Raw genomic sequence first — 23,527 nt, 5'->3', positions numbered from 1 at the left:
ATTTAAAAATTATATAGGTTTCAGGAATACAATTCTAAAATACTTCATCTGTAGGTTGTATTATGTGTTTACCACCCTGTATTTTTTTTAATGATCTACCCCTGAGGTTTCTGATTACCTCAAAGGACATTTATTTTTAAACCCAGTGGGCAGCCTACATCAATGAAAAAAGATTGATACATTTTTTAAAATAAATTGAAGAGATCCATATTTATTGGTACTTTCTAAAACAGGAATAGGTTCTATATTATGATTGTTTCAAAGCTATGTTGAAAACCTCACCTGGGTTTCTTTAGAAAGTGCCATGATTGATTGGTTATGTCTGCTGAGGCACAGGGATGGTGCTGATAGTTAATGTTATTGATATACTAAGCACAATGGCTAACGTATTGAATGTTCAGCCTATGCTGGGCCCTGTGCAAAGTGCTTTATTCTCATCAAGTTTAATCTTCTCACAAACCCCCTGAGTTAGTTACTCTTAGCCTCACTTTAGAATCAAGGAAACTGAAGCTTGGAGAATAAAATGACAAACCCCACCAAATTCCCCTGGCCCAGAAGAGATGGAATTGGGTGGGTGTCTGGGATTTCCTTATCCCACATGTATGTTCTTAACCAGGGGTCTTTAAACTATAGCTATGAGCTATATCTGGACTGCCACCTGCTTTTGTAAATGAAGTTTTATTGGAACATAGCTGCCTTAATCTACTTGGACTAATATACCAAACTAGAGGCCCAGTGCATGAACCTCGTGCACTGGTAGGGTTCCTATTGGCTACCGGCTGCCAGCCAAGTACTCCCTGCCTCCCTTGGGCAGCCCCACCTCCTGGTCAAACTCCCAGACAACTCCTGGTCAAGGGGACAATTTGCATATTACGCTTTTATTATATAGGATACCACAGACAGGGTGGCTAAACAAGAGACATTTATTTCCCAAAGTTCTGGAGGCAGGAGAATCCAAGATCAAGGTACCAGCTGATTTCTGTTTCTGATGAGAGCCCTCTTCCTGATTTGTAGATAGTCAAATTCTCATTGTGTCCTCATATGACAGAGAGAGCTCACTAGCTCTGTGGTGTTTCTAATCCCATCCTGAGGACCCCACCCTTAAAGACCTTGTCTAAACCTAATCACACCCAAAGGCCCCACCTCTGAATACCATCACATTAGGATTAACACTTCAATTTAGGAACTGTGGAGAATGCAAGCATTCAGTCCATAGCAACAGCCATGCCTGTTCATTTATGTATTATCTGTGGCTGCTTTGCTGCTACTCTGGCTGAGTTGAGTAGGTGGAATGGAGACAGTATGACCTGCAAAGCCTAAATATTTAGTATATTGTCCTTTACAGAAAAAAAATTTTCTACCCCCTCTCCCAACTATTATCCTGTAGTTCTGGACACTTTAATTAAAAATATGGTCTGTTATCCTAGAAATAGTCTGTTTCTGGAAATCTGTGCATGTGTGTGATTTCTGTTGGAAACATCGATGTCCTGCTTTAACTTTGAGTTGAAAATTCAAGAGTAGTGTTCCTGTCTTGTGGTTTATGACATATGACATATTCTTTTTTAGAATGCAAGTTCTCAAAAATTAGTTAGGTACTCCTTTTTATGACAGAAATACTGAATGAAATTTTAATTTCCTCTTGGTGGTTATCCTTGCAAAGTCTGTTTGACTGGCTTTTCCCAGTATGTGTGAGGTAACTTCTGTCTTGGAAATGGAAGGCCAGATGGGTTAAGGTTGGTTTTGGCTGGATTGGAGCCAGCTGCAGACACATCCGCATTCTGCCCTGAGCATATGAAGGTACCTTCTTTGAGGTTGGAGGGGTGATGGGTGGTAAAGGTATTTCTGGGTTTCAGTTAGCTCAGAGTTTCCTCTCCCCATTGGAGGAAGCCTCCCCTCTGCTTAGTTCTACCAAATGATAAAGACCCTCTGCATTCTTTTCCTGCAGCATCTGGTCTGCCACACACTTTCCCAAGGCCAGGACTGGGGAAGGAGCTTTAGGTTCAGTCTTGTTTAAGCTAATGAATGATCTCCACATTTCTCCACACTCATATCAGTAACAAAATGTTTTAAAGACTATCCTCCTAGTGTAGTCATATTTCTTCAGTGGTAAGATTATACATATGCCCTACTGCTATTAAATTATATATATTATAAGACATATAAAAATAGAACTTTTAAAAAGATAAAACAAAAAAATAGTAGAAATAAAGTTCTAATTTTTCTACAGCCCAGTGAAGGCTGTAGGAAACCACTGGTCTAAGCTGTCTTGTTCATACCACAAACATTGTCTTCTAACTCTTATTTCTAGAAAACTTTGGGTTTTTAAATGTAAATGTATAACTATATAAATTGTATGACTACGTTCTTTGTTAAATATTTTTAGAACTTTACCGATAAAGCCAGAATCCCTTTGTCCACTAGCCCCAAACCCAGTTGCCTGTTTAGGTGTATAATATTCTTCCTTCTTCTTCTACTTCTTTTTTTTTTTTTTACATAAGTGGTATTATTTGTACAAGTTTTCCTACAGTTTTTTTTTATATTTAGCAGTGTCTTTTTTAGATCTAGTTATATTGCTATAGGCAAATATAAGACAATCCTTTTTACTGGTATGTGGTATATTAATGCTACTATTTTATTTATCTCTATAGAGGACATTAACTTGGGGTTACAATGAATACCCCTGTGCGTGTAGCCTCCTTGGATACACGTATCAGTGAGCCAGCTGCCCACAGTCCTCCCTCCTCTGTCTCTCTCTTCCCATCGCCTTACTGCATCGAGGAACAGGGCAGGAACTTCTCTCCATCTCTGTCACCCCCAAAGTCAAAGCCACCAGCAACTGAGGTGTCCTCCTCACTGGTCCTCTGCTTCCACTCATGTTACCCTTCAGCTTATTCTCCACACAGAAACCAGGGGGAACCTTTAGAAATGTATAACATTGTGTTACTCTTTTGCTTAAACTTGCCAGTAGAAGCTTCTACCTCACTCACTGTGCAAAGCACTTTCCCCCAGGGAGTTTGCCAAGCATACTCAGGCCACTGGACATCAGATATGTTTCCAGGCTCGCTTCTGTGCATTTATAAAAATACGTAATTTTTTATTTTTCAAAAATGAGACAATGCTGTGCATTATTGCTGTAACTTGCTTTTTTTAAGATGACTACAAATCACACCGAGACCTGTGTGTCCCAGTCCAGACTTTTGGCTTTGGTCTGTCCCACTATCCCCTGGGAGAATATAAACCCTAGGAGAAAAAACACTGCCTTACTCACTATTGTACCTCCAGTACCAGAAGAATATCTGGCACAAAGAAGGGTGAGAAGGCAGAACTAGAGAGACCCACAGAATGCAGGAACTCTGCTTCCTTCTGATCCTGTCTCTGCACAGACAGGGGAGTAAAATCATACTTAAAACCCATTTCAATTTGAAGGGTCATATGCCTTTTAAGGAGTTTGTGGTGGGAAGAATAATTCCAAATTTTTTTGTATCTGAATTAAGCATCCAGTAATTCACTTCCATCTTTGCTTTGCAGCATTAATGTTGGGTTCTATGGGGCCTACTTTTATTTATTTTTTTTTTAAATGTTACTGTCCATAGTATTTGTTAATTATTTATTTATCAAGAGAAACTATTCTTTAGCCCCAGTATTCATGTTTAGGGACACAGGTCAGTGACAGACTTCCATAGAACTCAACCCAAAGAAATTCTTTACCTTCCAAAATCAGCTTGCACTCTGAAAGATACCAACATTTCTCTTCTCCTCAAAATGTTTTATGGAATAATAATTTCTGTAGAAATCCACATATTTCTTCTTTCTTGGTTCAGCCACAATAAACTTAGATAAAACTGAAATCCCAAGGGTTACAAGTGAATGCTCCAACAATATGAAATCACTGATGATTGTCCAGAAGGCCACGCATCTGAAGTTTAGTCAAGGCACTGGAAGGCATGGTGATTATATTCTTCTCAACACCATCATCCTTCCTGATTGGGCCTACTTTTCAACATTCACATTTTAGTTCATAGATCATCCGCCTCTTCCCAGTGCTCAAGTCGGACTTGAGTCCATTAGGAGTAAGGAGTAAGCAGTGTCCAAACCCAGAGTTCATTTAGCAGGTAGCCAGCTTTGCCCTCTCGGGAAGCCTGCACATACAGCAGCTGTGAAGGGATGAGGTAAAGGGCATTGTGATTTGTTCTTCAAAAACACACTTCAGTCCCCTACCCCTTCTCCTACCCAACCCCAATCTGGAGATCTGATCAACAGAGTGTGTGCAGGCCTTTCTCCTGCTCATTCAGTCACCCAATCCAACAGTATCATATTTCTACCCTCAGCCACTCTCTCTTAATCTGTTTTTCTTCTACTGTGGAATGCATGGGGGGCGGCGGGGTGAGGCGGGGTGGGGAGAGCGGCATTCGGAAACAGTGTCAGGCCTCTGCAGGGTGGTGGGTCTTCCTGGGTAGTAATAGCTGCACTGTACATAACCTCAGATGCTTGTCACTTTGTGCAGGTAGAGGCAAAAATGTGACAAGCCAAAAAAACAAAAAGGATAAGGAACAGAATAGCATTTTTAAGATTCTTTACTAAGGCCCTAGAAGTAGATGATGCTTTAGAATTCATGAATCCCAGATTACTTGTGGTTCCTTTCCGCCTTCAGAATAGCCTGAAGAGCTTAGAGAAAAACACTGATTCCTGGGCTCCAACCCAGAAGTTGTGGTTCCGTAGGTTTAGGTTGAGGTCCAGGAAGCTGTATTTTTAATGAGCTCTCTCAGGTGATTCTAACTCTCAGCCAGGCTTGGAAGTCATCTGCCCCCAGACCTTTGAGTTCCCTTCCAGCTCTGATTCTCCATGGTTGAATCCAGGTCATCAGTGAGGTGACAGGCAGGCTGCCTCTGAAAGGTGGCCCCTGTCCAAGCTGATCTGTCACCTGATTATGAGGTTGTGGGCCAAGCAGCCACTTATCTCTTCAGCCACAAGGGTAGCATGCACTGTTTGATATTATAGATGTGAAATTTAGTGTTTTTTGCTTTAAATTTTAGAATAAAAAGTATACTGATGTGATTCAACATTCAGAAAGAATGAAAGAGTATACTATAAAGCAGTGGTCACCAACCGGTGGTCCGCAGACTACTTGGTCCATGATACCTAAAAGGTTGGCAACTGCTACTATAAAGTGTCTTAGTACCATCCCTGCCCTCAGCTGCTTAGTTCCTTCTCAAGCAGTTTATGTTATCATTAGTTTTTATGTATTTTTTCATTTAAAGAAAAATATATATGTGGTTTTTTAACAGCTTGAGACATAATTCACATGTATATGATTTAGCCTTTAAAGTGTACAATTTAGTGATTTTTATATAGTGACAGAGTTGTGCAACCATCAGCAATCTACTTTGAGACTATCTCTGTCACCTCAGAAAGAAACCCTGTGCTCCTCAGCAGTCACTCCCCATTTCTCTAATCCCCTCAACTCCAGCAGCCACAGACTACTTCCAACTCTATTATGTATAGTTTTAATCCCTCAATTTTTTGCATGAGTGGTTGTGTACTGTGGACTGTTCTACAACTTGCCTCTTCCATCAGGTACTGTTTCTCCATCTTGGAGCTCTTCTGCCCCGGAGGGAGGAACAGAACCAAAGCTGCACTCTCAGGGTGGCTGTGCCCATCATCCGCCTGGGGTGCAGAGGGATCTGTGGGAACTGGAAGTTAAGGCCATGCTTGTCATTTGCTACAGGGCGTGGCCTCAATCCCTGCCAGCAGAAACATCTCATCTCTGTTCTTTCTGTGCTTAGAAACTCATCGCATATGGGCACATCACCGGCAACGCCCCAGACAGTGGAGCTCCAGGGAAGCGGCTGATTGACAGGATTGTTGAAACCATTTGCAATTGTTTTCAGGGCCCTCAGACTGATGAAGGAGTCCAGTTACAAATAATTAAGGTATTTCTGTGAGTTTGCCTGGTCTGGATTTTAAATTTGAAACCAGTCCCCTGTGGTAATTTGGATTTCTGATTTACCATGTGTTAGTTGTCTCAGGTGGTGCTGAGCTGGAACAGAAAAATGTAAGCATCACTTAGATCTTTTATAAAGTGTCAGAATTTATTAGCGTGGAATAAGACAAGAAGAATGGAACCAGGTGTGTTTTCAGAGTAAACAGTTCCACTAATAACAATGTAAATTGCTTGTGAATTAAATTGGCTTGAAGTCCTCTGGTCCTGCCCCTTGAATTTCTGGATTCCCAATCTGCCATTTCTTAGCAGGTTCCTGTTGATACTCTTATCACCAGTTTGCCCCTGTTCCCCCCTCCCCCCATTCCATTTCCCTGTTCTATTTATCCTGCCAGGAATGGTTTGGCATGGAACAAAGAGCAGGATCAAGATGAGTGTAGCCAACATACTGTATCTGTCCTGGATGCAGAATGAGTGGTGGCTCCATGTTAGCCACACCTTTCCTAGCGCGCCCTTGAAACTGACACCCCCCCCATCAAAACATGTATATTTTGGTGTTAATCTAGGTGAGATCAAGTTGGAGCATTTTTCTTCTTAAGAGAAGTGTCTCTTTTTTTTGTTTGTTTTGTGTATCTTTTTAAAAAGTAAGCTGGTAGAAAGCCCACTTTACAACTTACTTTAAATGATTTGGACTTTATGGATTTAATAATTGTTTTTAAACTCAACGCAATAATGAGTCATCTCTTAGTACTAAGCATCCAGTTTAGTTTGCAGAGCCGTTCTTTTAAAATTATGTCAAACCAAACAAAAACAAAGCCAAGCCTTGTGGAAAAGTTTGGCTGTGGAAGACTGGGCACAAGCGGGGTATTTGTGAAGGCGAAGGTTTCGGATTTTTGTTTTAGGCTCTTCTGACTGCAGTAACGTCCCCGCACATTGAAATTCACGAGGGCACTATCCTACAGACGGTTAGGACATGTTACAATATCTATTTGGCCAGCAAAAATCTCATCAATCAAACCACTGCCAAGGCTACCCTTACTCAGATGCTGAATGTCATTTTCACCCGCATGGAAAACCAAGTGGTGAGTGAGCAGTCATCCGCTGCTGGGGTGGGACAGCAGCCCATGCTGTGAACTGTTTTGTGTGTGGCCTTAGTGCCTGGTGAAGATTTACTAGCATTTTAAAGTGTATTTCTTCTTCCTCTGAATTCTCTGCACTTTTGTTTTCATTCTTGCTATAAAAAGCAAGAGATAGAATCTAGCAGGTATTTTGAAATTTGCATTCAGAATTTGCTTTGAGTTTGTCAAAGGGATTTCTTTACTTGTTAAAATGTTATCCTTCTCTTTGGAAGTTTTTTAAGCAACAGGCTGGTGTATTTTCTGTTCCTTATCTGGGACCATTTGGATTGAATCCCTTTTTTGTTGCCTTCTAGTTTCAGGAGATCAGAGAATTGGAAAAACCAATCCAGTCAAAACCCCAGTCCCCTGTGATCCACGCTGCAGCAGGGTCCCCAAAGTTCAGTCATTTGAAGCAGAGTGAGGCACAGAGCACACCAACGACTCCTGAAAAGACAGATTTAACCAATGGTGCACATGACAGGAGTGGTTCTGGAAAAGTGAGCTCAGAGAATGGAGACGCACCCAGAGAAAGAAGCTCATCGTTATCAGGTATGCCCATGTGCTGTGAGAGGGACAGGAGTCTGGTAGCATCAGCAGGAAACCTCTAGTAGCAGCTCATCTGTTTCTGGGCCTTCCCCTTGACTTTCTGTTTGCTTTCCTCTCGTGGAACACAACCATCAAGGCATGATGGCTAATGCCCATTGTCACCTGTGTAGTGTTCTCTCAGTAATTCCTGAAATGTATCTAGCTACTGCTGGGTTTTGTCTTTTTTGGGGTGGTTTTATTTTGTTTTTTGTTTTGTTTTTTGTGTGTCTTTTTTTTCTTTTTTTAATCCTCACCCAAGGATATGTTTTCATTGATCTGAGAGAGAGAGAGAGAGAGAGAGAGAGAGAGAGAGAGAGAGAGACATCAATATGAGAGAGAGACATCAGTCACCTGTCTTCCGTATGCACCCCAACCGGGAATCAAATCCACAGTCCTTCAGTACATGGGATAATACTGCAACTGGACTACACTACACTGGCCAGGGCTGGCTACTGCTTCTTGACGTCAGCTTCAAGGCAGTGGGTTCAGTTTGGGGCACTTATCACCCAGTAGTTAATTATTTGGGTGGTTAGTCGTTCGATGTCTGTGTTATCTTCCCAGAGGATGACAAAGACTTCATCTGTCACGTACACACAGGATCTCCATGCCTTACCACTGTCCTGCAAGTCCTCGATACTCAAAAACATCTGTGAGAGGAGCAAAATATGGGCAGTTTGCTAGAGATGTAGATGGACAGACAGACAGCTTTGTTTTCTTATTCTATGACTGAGAACATTAACTGTTTTGTTTGCTTTTTTAAATGAAAGAGATATTTCCCACCTGTTTATAGTTTTAAAGCAAATAATGTATTAGGCATGGAATTTTTTTTTTTTAAATATATTTTATTGATTTTTTACAGAGAGGAAGGGAGAGAGAGAGAGAGCGCTAGAAACATCGACCAGCTGCCTCTTGCACACCCCCTACTGGGGATGTGCCCGCAACCAACGTACATGCCCTTGACCAGAATCGAACCTGGGGCCCTTCAGTCCGCAGACCGACGCTCTACCACTGAGCCAAACCGGCTTCGGCAGGCATGGAATCTTGGATTGGGTTGTCATAAGATTATTTTCCTTGGACAGTTGATATGAACCAATCCAAAATTTATTTTTTCCAGGAATGTACCTTCCCAAGTGATTCTGTCAAATAATCCATTACTCTAGCTGGTTGTTGTACATGAAATATCTGACTCGTCTTTATAATTGCTCTCATGTTTTCTTCTGACACATTGGTGACAATTTCTGTCAATAGTGTGTTCCCTACTAGAGAGTACAGATTGGAGCAGCTTTTGTTCCTCTAAGTCAGTGTTTCCCAAACTTTTGACTTATGTGTACCCCTTCTATAATTTTCATAACGCTGAGTACCTCTTGTACCTATGAGAATGTAGAATTAAGCGCAGCTAAGCACGGTGCAGTGCATATCCCCACCAAACTCCAATGCAATACATACCCCCACCAAACTCTTCCCGTACCACACTTTGGGAAACACATACCCCCACCAAACTCTTCGCGTACCACACTTTGGGAAACACTGCTAAGTCATCAGAGGGCTTGGCATACGTAGGAACAGGCCAGGTGTCATTGCTGGAATGTGTGCTGTATCAGTTCACTCAAGAGAAGGACAAAAAAGAAAGTGGCCACTAGGAATTGCATGTATCTCAGGGTGAGCACAGAAGTGCTGTCTATTCAATCCTGCTGTCGTGTGTCTTAGGGAAGATGCTCAGAAACTCCTGGCCCACACTCTGTATATGTCATAATCATTGCCTTCTCAACTCTCAAGGCAAGGACCAGGTTTTTACTGTAACCTTTGTCTGGCTGTAATCAATCAACAAATATTAATTTTAAAACCCTGTAGTAAGCATAGCTGTGTCTCTCTGAGCTGCATCAAAGTGCTTCCACTACAGCCCATTTTTACATGGCAGCCAAAGTGAACTCTTAAAAGCATGCATTGGATCACAAGCCTCCTCTGCTTACACCCCATTGGTAATTTCCCATGCTGTCCCATTCCGAGCGAAATCTGTGTCCACCCTGTCCCTGTGGCTTCCAAGGCCCTGATTGACCTGGCCCCTGCCCACCTTTCTGTCCCCTTCTTTCACCTCTACTATACAATGTGCAAATAGTATTCCTGATTCTTGGAAGTGCCACACATGATCTTGGTGCCTTTGTATTTCCTATCCCTTCTTTGCCCTACCTTTATCTTCAAGTCTCTCATTTCAAACAGATCACCCTCTGAAGTTCCCTGTCATGTCTGTCCCCTAGCCTCTTGTCTTCATAGCACTTATCACTACTTGAAGTTACTGAGTTAATGTTTACTTGTGCCCAGTCTGAGACCTAGGCCGCCGTGTTTATAACTATATTTCCAGCACCTGGAATGGTGCCTAACACATATGGCAGACTCTTAGTAAATACACTATTTTGAACAAATTGGGGGGGGGGGCGGGCCTTGATTTCCAGAATATAGTTTTGCAGAAACACAGTAACTTAAAATACTGTGAGAATGATTTGCAGGTAGTATGTTGCTGTGGATTTCATTGCCAATAGTTGGTGTACCCCATGAGGCTTCTCCCGAAAGTGTGGGAATCAGATTGCCTGTGAGAAACAAACCGAAAATTTGCAAATAGTAGGTCATAATGGAGGTGTGCCTCACCCTTAAAAAGAGCAAAAGGCTTCAGTTCTCAAGATGGGGCTCTAAAGAAAGAATGGACCCTTCAGAAGAAAGGATTGAGAAGCCTTGGAAGCAAGGAGGATGGACAAACTGAGAGGCAGATGGCGGAGACAGTGCCTTGGACTGAAGTGATAGAGACCACTCATCTACCCCTTCATCACATAGCCACCATCACATAGCCACCCCTAGCTTTGCCAGGCACTGTGCTCCTTTCATGAACACTCCACATACATTTTCCTGCTTACCTGTCCTCCCCATGGCCTGCCTGGAATAATTTGCCTCCCAAGAAATTTGTGTAGATGGGGATAATTCACCCAAAGACCTGAGCATCTGTTTCCCTTTTCTAATCGTCAATCTTATCTGCCTGTCTTAAGAAGTAGATCAGATGCTTCTTTGTAAACTCACAAAATTAGGTATTTTTTTTTAGGTTAAGAATTCTTGGCCATGACTAACCTCCTTCCCCAGGGAATCTCACCCCATTTGTCCATTCACACCTCTCCTGATTGGCAAGCCATTCTTGTCAGTTTCTTAAAAAACAACTTGTTTGAGATATAGCATATACTGTAAGTTTGCCCCTTTAAAATCATTGAATTCTTGTTAGTATGTTCACAGAGTTGTGCAACAATCACCACAGTTAATTTTGGAACATTTCATCACACCCTTAGCAATCACTTCCCATTTTCTTTTTAAGTTCATTTTTTAAATTCTGACATTTTAACTCCCAACATTACACATTAGCATTTATATAGTTAATATGTATCTATTGTAGGTGTGTACTGATTGGTTAGTTTGCTTTTAAATAATCCATTTTTAAGTACTATACACAATAGAGAAACTTTATTCTCCTCAGCCAATATGGAGGTTCTGATCAGACAGCCTAACTAAGTTCATATCATGATTCTACGGCTTAGTTCTTTGACCTTGGGCAAAATCTTTAACCTTTCTGAGCCTCATCTGTAAAATGAGAATACAACTAGTACCTATCTTATAGGCTTGGGAGAATTAAATGAGAGCAATATCTGCCGCTTAGGGCTATGTAAGTGTTTACTATTACTATTTTTCAAATAAGTTTCAGCTTTAACAGTGACTTAGTTTTTAAAAAATATATAGCAGATATTTCAGCTGGTAATCTGACGTGAAGGTGGTGGGCACAGTGTCATGGATAAAGAGAGTCTGTTTTCCATGTTAAATAAATACTTGTGGTAGGTTAAGTGTTCAATGGAAATGAAAACACTTTGGGCTGTACTCCAGGACACTGGGGACCAAGCATGGAACTTAGAAAAATAGTGGCTTGATTGAAAATTCTCCTTGAGGAAGAATTTAAAGGGTTATTTTGGTTTTGTTTATTTAATGTGATGGCCTTTTTGGTCATTGTGGTGTTTTATAATGTTTACTTCTAGAAGGGCTATTTAATAGTTCTTACAGATCTAGTTTTCTACAAAAACAAATGGTGCCGAACCTCATCCATTTAAACTGTTAACACATTACAGAATAATTCCATTTAAATTTTAGTAAATCTGCCGAAACCGGTTTAGCTCAGTGGTAGAGCGTCAGTCTGAAAGGTCCCAGGTTCGATTCCGGTCAAGGGCATGTACGTTGGTTGCGGGCACATCCCCGGTAGGGGGTGTGCAAGAGGCAGCTGGTCGATGTTTCTCTCTCATCGACGTTTCTAGCTCTCTATCTCTCTCCCTTCCTCTCTGTAAAAAATCAATAAAAAATATATTTTTAAAAAAAGAACTAATTAGAAAAGATGTTCTAAATTTCAGTAAATTTTCAACTAGCACATTGAAAATCTCATGCTAAGTTCTATGTTTACATTGTGGGAAAAACAAGGCAGCAGAAGGTAGGTAGTTCCTCACTGAGGCTTCATGTTCCCGAGCTGAAGACACATGAGAACCCGTCTTGTTTTGCCAGGAACCATAGATGGATAAAATCCATCTCCTGCCTCCAACTTGGGGGTGAGGAGGAGGATCCTGGGATTTAGAGCAACTGTAACGTAGAAAGGAAAAGTGTGTAAGTTGGAGGGGTACTAGTGTTCCATAAAGGAAAGTTGAAATCATAGCTGATGTTGCCTGAAAATTTCCAGATTTCATGGGACTTGAAATTTGCCTTCTGAAATTTGATTCTAGAGAGCCTGGACAAAATCTCTTCCTTCCTATTTTCCCTAGAAATGCCCACATGTATATGCTTGTGTTTGTGTGTGTGTGTAGGGACTGGCGATGGAGCCCAGGAGGTGGTGAAGGAGATCTTAGAAGATGTGGTCACATCTGCTGTCAAAGGTAACAACCAATAACCCAGCCTTTCCTTCTACCCCATTCCTTCAAAAAAGTCCTTAGCCAACTATTTAAGTGGTAGTGTGCCCCCTCCCCTCCCCTCCCCCCCGTGAGCCCATGGAAAATGAATCTGCCCATGTCTGCTCATCTTTCATATGGAACTCAAATTACTTGTTTTTAGCAGGTCATTTTATTCTCATTCGGGTCTGACAGTGTTGGGGTTGAGTGTTCCACACAGAGACACAGAGGACCACTCCTATATACATGCAGTTTTACCCGGGAGTGGGCTGTGAGCTCCGACGTGGTGTCCATTACTGCTGAATTATCATGGCTAGCCATTGACTTGCTGAGCAGACAGTCCCTATGTCAGCAGGTATCAGATGCACATGGAAGCTTGTTCTTTTGTTATATTTCATTCATAACTCCCTCAGTTTTTCAGTGTGGTTTCAGTGGAATTAAATTTGTACAGCTCAGTTCCAATACCAATAGACCATTATGGGTTAAGAAATCAGTAATTTAGTGGATTGCAGTGAGCATTCTCTAAATGAAAGAAAATAAATAGAATACAAACTGAATGCATTGCATGTGGTATGTTAAGCATTGTTTCATGAAACATGCATTTCAGTTATGTGCACATGTGTACTAGTTCATGATTTTTAAAATGTATTTCTTACTGAAGGTTATCATCAAAGAAATGTGACCTTCTGCTCTAAGCCTATCCTTTTGTTGATTTAGGGTCCCACCAAGCTGTATATATAGATTTCATTATATAACCCTTTTAGAAATATCTTTAAAATTAAATAATTTTATTTCACATGCTTAGATTGTTTTCTGGGGCCACTACAAGAAGTGCTCACATAATAAACATTCATCTGTCTTGTTCTCTGCTATATCCCTCAGTCCCTAGCACAGAAATTGGTAAATAATGGGCACTTGATAAAATTTGTCAAATGAATATATGCTTTGAAAAACCATTATGGAAGATTGTGTTTATTAAGTTGTTTGATGTCCCATCTGTATGTAAAGATCTACGTGGCAAATTCTCATAGAGTTCTGCTATTCTGCTAATCATCAAGTATAGCTTTCTTTCATTAAATGATAAAATCTATTCTTTCTCTTTCCATTGTTCACATGGCTGCGAGGAAGCTCACATCTTCATTTTCTTTCTTTTCTTTGTAACTGAGTTTATTTCATAACTTATCAAACTCTTTAATTTATGTGGCTCTTTTTCTCTAACCCCTATGTTAATCACCTTTTAAAAATAATTTGCACTTTTCATGTTTAGCTTTTTCTAATCTTCTTGAGAAGGGGAAGGATAGGGCAGGTTTGCTGTATCACATTTCTGGATGTACCATTGACATGGACTACAGTATTAACCAAGACCCTGGTGTTGGGGCTGTGGATAACAGACACATGGAAAACCTACGCATCACTTTGGGCAAGCCTTTTTCAATGCATATTATATCAGTCATGGGGTAGTGATGCAGGGAAAGGGAAAAAGCAGTACCTAGAAGGTTACATGAATCACTTCTTCCTGGTGGCAGGCTACCTTTCAGGATAAATACTAACTTGGTAAAGATATTTGCACTTGTGTTTGAAGAAGCAGCACAAAAACACAGTCTGACAGAATCCGAGAGGGCCCTTGGCGAACTGGAGGGACAGGAATGTGCTGTCCCATCAGCAGTGGACGAAAACTCACAGACCAATGGAATACCAGATGACAGGCAGTCCTTGTCGTCAGCGGACAACCTGGTATGTTGATGATTCGCTCATATGGATTCATTTCAATTTTTACCTTTTTAGAAGATGCAGAATTAAATCTCTGCCAGAAGAAGTGAGTGAAAACCAGTGAGCCCTATTCTGTTACTGGTCAGAATCCTGGCCTGATATTCTTGGTTAGTAGGTTCCGTTTTGGAACATGCTAATTGATGTTCATTGTATTCAACATTGTTATTAAACCTTTTTATTCAGAATCTTAACACTTATATTTCTTGCCCTTTTTAATTCTCTCTCAAAGTAATATGCATTTATTATAGGAAAATAAAATGTAGAGAATGAAAAAACAGAGAAATATAAGTCATCCATAACACCATAACTCAAAGATAACCTTTGCTAACATTTTCTTTATAGCTTTCTAAATTTTCCTACCCTTCACATATTTTGTCACTTAAATGGAATAACAATATACATGCTGTTTTAGAACCTATTTTGTAAACTTAATATATATTATGAACATTTTTTAAATTTCTTTATTGATTAAGGTGTTACATATGTGTCCTTATTCCCCCATTACCCACCCTATTGCCCCCCTACTCATGCCCTCACCCCCCTGTTGTCTGTGTCCATTGGTTAGGCTTATATGCATGCATACAAGTCCTTTGGTGATCTCTCCCCCTTCCTCCCCGCCTCCCCTACCTTTTAAGGTTTGATGGTCTGATCGATGTTTCTCTGTCTCTGGATCTGTTTTTGTTCATCAGTTTATGTTGTTCATTATATTCCATATATGAGTGAGATCATGTGATATTTATCTTTCTCTTACTGGCTTATTTCATTTAGCCTAATGCTCTCCAGTGTTCATAGCAGCATAATTTACAATAGCTAAGATTTGGAAATTGCCTAAGTGCCCATCAGCAGATGAGTGGATTAAAAAACTGTGGTACATCTACACAATGGAATACTATGCTGCAGTAAAAAAAAAAAAAAAGGAGTTCTTACCATTTGCAACAGCATGGATGGAACTGGAGAGCATTATGAACATTTTTTTCAGGCAGATACATTCAGTACAATTTTTTTTTTAAATAGTTTTATTGTTTATTTGAAAATGTTATATGTGGAACCTTGGTTCTCAAACTTAATTTGTGCTAGCAGGCTGTTAGAGAAGTGACTTATTTGAAAACCGAATCATTTTTCCCATTAGAAATAATGTAAATTGAATTAATCTGTTCCAAACCCACAAATAATTCCCTGTTTTAACCTTTCTTATATGTAATACATGTGTAATAAACTTTTTAATCTATAAATAAGTACTTCTTTTCTTGCATTTATTAAACTACCCCCTATTATCCTTAAATGAATCACTTCCAGCACTTGTCCCAGGGCTGTCTTTTAGGAAGTCAGCATGGGCATCTTCCCTTTTTCACATAGCACTGTCTTTAATGCTGTCACTGGCTAAACACTTTTTACTTATTAAAACCAGCAACAGTTTGTCTACCTCTTCAATAGCCTGTGATCATTGTTTTTGCACACCCTTAGCAACATTAGCACTCTTAATAGCCTCTTTATGTTGTAAAATTATGCTATTCATCGATTTGCCAGCAATAAAAACATTCTCTCCTTTGTTGCCTGAGAGACTCTTTTTGTCATGCTAAGGTGTTAGCATGAAAGGGTTGTCAGGTCAAAAGCCTAAGTTTGATTTGACAACCTAGACATTTTTTCCCTAAGCCATTTGATCGAGAACTGAAATGGGAGATGTTTGAGATCTAAGGTTTGACTATATATAAACATTCAAAACAGGAAGTAATATAACATTAACATCCCACTTAAACATACTCCCTGTACCTTTTCACTAGTGTTTCTCAAACTTTTTTCATTATTACCTCTTAAAGGAGCCTTTTAAGTCCATATGAGGGTCTCATGTCTTATATACTATGCTCAATTGTTTTGTTCACTCAACACTATCTCATGGACATCTTTCCACATCAGTACATATAGATCTAACTAATGTTTTAATGGACATGTAAAATACAATCATATGGATTACTGTAATCTATTTAGCCAATTCCCTATTAGGCCTTTAGGTTATTTTAGTTTTTATCACAGAAACAATAGTTATATAATGAACATCATTATAGATAAAGCTTGTGCACATCCTTATTCTTTCTTTGTGATAAATCCCTGCAGTTGTATTGCTGGGTCAAGAGTTGGAAACTCTAAGGCTTTTGATCCTTAACATCAAATTAGCCTGCTGGGAAGGTAATACTGGAATCTGTGCCCACTGTAAGCTGTCATTTCCTCATTGAAATGGGGAGAAAGATGCTGCCTTAATGATTGGTAATAAGGTTATTTAGATTTGCATTTGCATTTCTTGGTAAATTGCTTATTGATGTTTTTTACCAGTTTTTTATTTGAGATAAAGGTTTTCATATTTTTTAATGAATTATAAGAACTTACTATATATTGAGAATATTAATTATTGTCATAGGTTTCAAATACTTTTATTTTTAAATGTAGTTTACTTATTTAAAGAAGTATTTAAAAAAAAACACATCGTATTTCTTATTTACTTTGCAATAGTATTCTTAGAAATACCTTCTTACCCACGCTAATATAAATCATTACCTATATTTGTTGTAGTTTTTTATGGTTTAATGTTTAAAAATTATCATTTTAAACCACTTTTTGAAGGACAAGGAACATGGTTTTAGAATTGCCTTAATAACTCCCCATAGCTCCTATTTTGCCATTTCTCCCCCCTCCACCTCTCACTTCCCCATTGAATAAATAAAATAATTTGCATTTTCATGAGATACTTATTTCTAGTTTTTTAAAATAATTATCATTTTGTTTTGACCTTTATTTCTTTCTATTTAGGAATCAGACGTGCAAGGACATCAAGTGGCTGCTAGGTTCTCTCACATTCTGCAGAAGGATGCCTTCCTTGTGTTTCGCTCCCTTTGCAAGCTGTCCATGAAGCCCCTTGGTGAAGGCCCCCCAGATCCAAAGTAAGCAGACAGTAGTTCTTGGCTGTCTATAACCCAGGTGATCCAGGAGGATCTCAGGGGCTCCAGGAAACCCGGTGCCTTGGCCCCTGGCAGGAATTTATTCATGATAGTTTTATAGCTTTTTAAATTCATGTGGTGCCTATAATCAGTTCTTTCATAATGAATTGTCTCTGTGTCCCCTTCAACCAAGATTCTGCCCAGTTTTGCTTTTTTGGTTTATATACTAAAAATAATTATCTTGGCCCTAACCATTTGGTTCAGTGGATAGAGCCTCGACCTGTGGACTGAAAGGTCCCAGATTCGATTCTGGTCAAGAGCATGTACCTTGGTTGCAGGCACATGCCCAGTAGGGAGTTGTGCAGGAGGCAGCTGATCAACGTTTCTCTCTCATTGATGTTTCTAACTCTCTATCCCCTCTCCCTTTTTCTCTATAAAAATAAAAATATATTTTTAAAATAATAATAATAATAATTACTTTGAATATGCCTGCATCCTCTTTTTACTGACTAATCAATTTAATATACTAATGAGGGCAGGAGCAGGATGTGAGCAAATTTCAGTTTCCTGTCCTGGTTGAAAACCTTTGTTGCATGGGTACAGACCCAGATTCAAACCAGAGAAACCAGCCTTCCTTTGTAGTGAGTGAACTACCACAAGGATGACAGTACTGTGGTGTCCAAGCAGAGGCTTTGGAGCCAGAGAGAACTGCATTCAGTCCTGGCCCTTACACCTAAGACCAGCTCCACGGCTTATAGGAGTTTCTGGAAAATGGGAATATGGAAAATCACCTTACAAGACCCATTTAATAAAATAATATAAAGCACAAGGCCTTGCACTTTATAAGAGTTTTATAGATACTATTATCATCATCATTATTATTAATCATTAATAAGAACCCTCAACTCTTCTGTTGAGAATGTAACCATTAGGAAAATGGTTTATGAAAATTTCTCATTACTTACTATTCCTGTGGGCGGAGTGAGGGGGCATGAGGCAGGTGGATAAAGAGCACCATCTTCATTGTCTATGAAGGCCAGATGTTTTAGGCTCCATGAACGAGGTTGTAAAAGTAATTGTTCTATCAGGTGAGTTGCAGAACCAGCTTTCCAGGGGCAGGTATCACTTTGCTCCTGCTATCTCTGCTTTATGGTGGGGGTGCGGTGAAAAGAATAGAAGCTGTCAGTTCCTGTTCTCACAAGATCTGCAGGTCCCAAAAGGACCCATCTCCTGTCATCTGCCCTTGTTCTCTTGACATTTAGGTACTGTTGCTAGTTCTTAAATCATTGGCTTCTCAGGAAATTCTCACTGGTGGAGGAGTGAGGACTTCTCAAGAAACATGATTTTTAAGTTTTATCTTTTAACCCCATCATTGTTCTTTGTTTTCTTTGCGAGGTCCCACGAGCTGCGCTCCAAGGTGGTTTCCCTGCAGCTGCTCCTCTCGGTGCTGCAGAACGCCGGCCCAGTCTTCAGGACTCACGAGATGTTCATCAATGCAATCAAGCAATATCTCTGCGTGGCATTGTCCAAAAACGGCGTCTCTTCAGTGCCTGACGTCTTTGAGCTCTCTCTGGCCATTTTTCTTACTCTTCTTTCAAATTTTAAAATGCACTTGAAAATGCAGATAGAGGTACGGACTCCAAATTGATATTTTTTCATTTTGTACCAGATGGTTAACTGCTGGTGGCAGGGTCACCAAGAACTGCAATTACACAGGCTGCTTTTCCCCCAAAGAACTTTTTGAATGAGTGAGGAGCGAAGAATACCTTTTCATGAAAAGTTACTGCCCAAAAAACTTGTATTCCTTTCATTTTATTTATTTATTTTTTTAAATATATTTTATTGATTTTTTACAGAGAGGAAGGGAGAGAGAGAGAGAGCTAGAAACGTCGATGAGAGAGAAACATCGACCAGCTGCCTCTTGCACACCCCCTACCAGGGATGTACCCGCAACCAATGTACATGCCCTTGACCGGAATCGAACCTGGGACCTTGCAGTCCGCAGACCGACGCTCTACCACTGAGCCAAACCGGTTTCGGCTATTCCTTTCATTTTAATCAAAGGTTTAAATCGAGTCGTCTATGTGCTAGTTTTAGCCCCCACAAATATGTTTGTTTAGTCTAAATTATTTGAACTACCCTGAATTAGTTGCCACGTAGAGAAATCAGATTCTACATGAAAATCCATATTTCTGCTTTCTCTTGAAAAATCACGACAGTGGTCCTGCATTTCCATGTGGCAGCTCTTGGCAGTGACTCAGAAGCAGCTGCTCCCTCTGATGAGCCCGTGTTCCCCAGTTCCCCGTGCCCTTGCCCTCCAGCCGTTCCCACGCAGCTAGGGTTTCATTGCGATAGTAGCATGCGTACACCACTCCTCATCATAGGATCTGCCTGTCCTCTAAAGTCTTTGAGGTTTGAGCCCTAATTTAAACTATTAATCAGTGTCCTCCTTTGTCTTCATGTCACATAGGTCTTTTTCAAAGAGATTTTCCTGAACATTTTAGAAACATCAACAAGTTCTTTTGAGCACAGGTGGATGGTCATTCAGACTCTGACAAGGATCTGTGCAGGTATTTTCTCCCTGAGGGTGCTCATCCCTTTGGCTAGCCCGGAACCTCTTGATGTGTTTATTTTCCAAAGTCCAGAGGGAGATCTTTAACTCCTCCTCTTTGAGTTTTAATGGAGTGCTGGGAAAATCATTACTGTATAGGCCAGTGCTAACCTAATGACTAGACCCAACCCACCCCACCTTCTTTAGAGGATGAGCAACTCAGCCTGGCTGCCCGGGAAATTGGGGTTTTGGCACTGAAAGTTCCACATCCTGAGAAACCCTCAAGTCCTAGGAAACTGGGACACTTGGTCACCCTGCTTATCAGCTGAATGTTTTTTAGTCACAGGATCCAAGGTATTGGTGCTGCCAAACCTTGATGGGGTGCGTAGGTAAATGTGGATTTACCTTATTCAATGCAATTGTGTGACTGAAAAGCCAGCATCTTTCTTCTCTACATCCAACATAGGAGTTACACAACTTTTAGAAATGGATCAGGCAGTTATTACTCCCGTTTTGATTAAGAAAGTGAGCTTAGAAAGTTAGAATGAACTGCCTGAGATTTCAGGTAGTGCCCAGGCCTAGAGAGAGGGCCTCCCATCTCCCTGCTACTTAAGACATTCATTTCTTGTGTGTGACACTGTGGTATGTCCACTGGAGTTAGCAGTTCACTGGGGAAAATTTTTTGACATAAGAATCTTATTTAATAAGAAAACATAACTGTTATTTGTGTTTAATCAGAATTTAAAATATCTGTTTGTTATTTTCCAAGATGCCCAGTGTGTTGTAGATATTTATGTCAACTACGACTGTGATTTAAATGCTGCTAACATTTTTGAGCGCCTCGTAAATGATTTATCCAAAATTGCTCAGGGAAGAAGTGGACATGAGCTTGGAATGACACCTCTGCAGGTAAAAATACTAAGAACACTCATTTATACTTAAAGTTCATTCATTTTGATAAACATTTATCAAGTGCCACCATGTGCCATGCACCATTCTTGCTGCTGTGGATACAAAACAAATATGTATGTACATGCACACAGTTGCTGCCATCACAACTCTTACAAGCAGACAAGGAAGAAATAAGTTGCAGAGAAGAATAAAGCAGGGATGATAGAGAAGGAGTGTGGAGGTGGTTTCATTTTTTTTAATGACGTCATCATAGTCTCCCTGAGGAGGTGACATTTGAACTGATATTTATAGAAAGCAAGTTCACTCTCAGTCACCTTTCCAGAGACCTTGCAGGATCTCAAGCTCCAGTAAAAGCAGAAGAGATTGCCTCTTATCAGTGTACCTATAAAGAATAGGATCCTTAACTTGGGGCCTCTAAATGAACTGGTCAGAACGTCTGAGAGCTGCCTGGAATTATGTGTAGGATTTTGGTCTATGGCATTTTTCCTAGAACGTTCATATTGTCATTAGATTTATAGAGAGATCTGTGCCACCTTAGATGCTGTTTTGATCCTAAAATATTGGTTTTTGTTTTAGATTATCTGCAATTCACATTTAATTTTTTATTTAAATGCTATTTTTTTTAAACAGTGGTTTTATTGTAGAGTGAGCCTTAAAAGAGAATACATTTGCGGTCGTTTGGAAGATAAGAGTGTGTTCAGAATCACTAATTTCCTGCATAATACAAGATTTTTTTTGTCTTATTTTGAGACTAGAGGCCCAGTGCATGAAATTCATGCACAGGATGGGGGTGTCCCTCAGCTCAGCCTGCACCCTCTCCAATCTGGGACCCTTCAAGGGTTGTGGGATCGGGCCTATACGGACAGTCTGACGTCCCTCTCACAATCCAAGACTGCTGGCTCCCAACCACTCGCCTGCCTGTCTGCATGATTGCCCCTAACCGCTTCTGCCTGCCAGACTGATCACCCCCTAACCCAGTGGTTTCAACCTTTCTAAGGCTGCGACCCTTTGATACAGTTCCTCATGTTGTGGTGACCCCCAACCATAAAATTATTTTCGTTGCTACTTCATAACTGTAATTTTGCTACTGTTAATGAATCATAATGTAAATATCTGTGTTTTCTGATGGTCTTAGGTGACCCTGCTAGCAATTCTCAACTAAGTCTCTGTGCCATGTCACTTTTGTCCTTCAGGAGCTCAGTTTGAGGAAGAAAGGCCTAGAGTGCCTCGTGTCCATTCTCAAGTGCATGGTGGAGTGGAGCAAAGACCTGTATGTGAATCCCAACCACCAGACCAGCCTCGGTGAGAAAGGGTTGCTGCCAACACCACCTCCATTCACAATTGGGAAAAGTTGTCCTGTTATAGTTGTCTTAGAATTAGCAAAAAAAAAAAACACTTTAGTTTTCTAAATACCTATAGTATTTTGAAGGTTCTGCCTTTTAATCTTCATCTGGAATTTGGAAGAGGGATAGTCTGAGTTGTGCTCTAACTTCACTTTTCCAAATGGAGGACTAATTGTTGCAACATTTTTTATTAGTCTCCCTCACTGATTTAAAAGTCCAACTTTATGACATATCATATTCCCTTGTGTGTATATGTCTGTTTCTGAATTTTCTATTCTGTTCTATTGATTTGTCTACTCTTGCACCAGTGCAAGTGTCTTGACTGTTTTTATCATACTTTTATGTGAATTTTAGAATTAGCTTATCAAACACCACAAAAATGTAAGTTTTTAAGTAAAGGATTAGAGTAATATCACGGTTTTATACTTATGATCTTGACAGTGCAAACTTATTGTTATAGGTGTGGAAAAGAATTGCAGAGCCAGACCTGAGTTCAGCCAAATTTGTTTCTCTTATGCTAATACGGTTTTCTTTTCTATTATGTCATTGCAGGTCAGGAGAGGCCCACAGATCAGGAAATGGGGGATGGGAAAGGTCTCGACATGATGAGACGGAGCAGCGTGACCTCCATGGAGTCCACGGTGTCCTCGGGGACCCAGACAACTATCCAGGATGATCCGGAGCAGTTTGAGGTCATCAAGCAACAAAAAGAAATCATTGAACATGGCATTGAGCTGTGAGTGTGGCTGCTACTCTAGCTGAATCTTTTGGGGCCTCTGACAAAGCCACATCTCTGGGGATCTGGGGCTCCTCAAAAGGGAAATGCGAGTGCTGGTACTTGCAGCTGTTCCTAATTAAGCCAGCAGAGTGAATGAGTTTTGTGTGTTAGAGAGAAATGTGTTGAAGCCTGGTCTTTTTTTTTTTTTTTTTTTTTATTAAAAAAATTAAACCATAGAAAATATAGAAGAATATAAAGCAAGAATGTTAAAATTGCTCATAAAATTACTGCTAGAAGAAATCACCATTGGTAACATTTTTTCCAACTATATATTATGAAAATTTTTAACATACAGAAAAATTAACATCTGCCACATTAGTGTTACCTATGTATTTTTTTCTTCTGAACCATGTGAAAGTAATTTCAGCCCTACATCTTTGAAAACCTTACCATTATTGTAATCACTGGTAAATCTTAATGTGTTTCTTTCTAGTCTTTTACACACAAAAATACATATGCACACATTTATATCCTGTCCAACTTCTGAATGATTGAAGTGTTGATCTCTTCATTTCCTCTGTCACCATCCTTATATCCCTCAAAAGTAATCTTTTTGAAAACTTAGATCTTATCACTGCCCTGCCTAAAGTCATTCCAGGTTTTCCATTTTCTCATCACAGCCTGACCCAGCCTCTGGCCCATCTCACTGA

At 40.1% G+C, this 23,527-nt stretch overlaps 1 protein-coding gene across 1 annotated transcript in view; it reads left to right on the top strand.

Moving 5' to 3' along the window:
• Positions 1 to 23,527, top strand: part of ARFGEF2 (ARF guanine nucleotide exchange factor 2) — an 85,453-nt gene that overhangs the window by 16,211 nt on the left and 45,715 nt on the right. The window contains exons 4-14 of the mRNA XM_084886926.1: positions 5,784 to 5,930; positions 6,841 to 7,020; positions 7,371 to 7,605; positions 12,513 to 12,581; positions 14,176 to 14,327; positions 17,166 to 17,296; positions 18,689 to 18,923; positions 19,764 to 19,863; positions 20,614 to 20,753; positions 21,950 to 22,058; positions 22,652 to 22,835. Coding sequence (XP_084743052.1) covers positions 5,784 to 5,930; positions 6,841 to 7,020; positions 7,371 to 7,605; positions 12,513 to 12,581; positions 14,176 to 14,327; positions 17,166 to 17,296; positions 18,689 to 18,923; positions 19,764 to 19,863; positions 20,614 to 20,753; positions 21,950 to 22,058; positions 22,652 to 22,835 — 1,682 coding nt within the window. The remainder of the gene's footprint in view (positions 1 to 5,783; positions 5,931 to 6,840; positions 7,021 to 7,370; positions 7,606 to 12,512; positions 12,582 to 14,175; positions 14,328 to 17,165; positions 17,297 to 18,688; positions 18,924 to 19,763; positions 19,864 to 20,613; positions 20,754 to 21,949; positions 22,059 to 22,651; positions 22,836 to 23,527) is intronic.

This window comes from Pipistrellus hanaki (assembly GCF_964339955.1).
Source record: "Pipistrellus hanaki genome assembly, chromosome: 6".
Classification (NCBI taxonomy): Eukaryota; Metazoa; Chordata; class Mammalia; order Chiroptera; family Vespertilionidae; genus Pipistrellus; species Pipistrellus hanaki.
The sequence above is the reverse complement of the archived record's forward strand: the minus strand, read 5'-3'. Positions and strand labels throughout refer to the sequence as shown.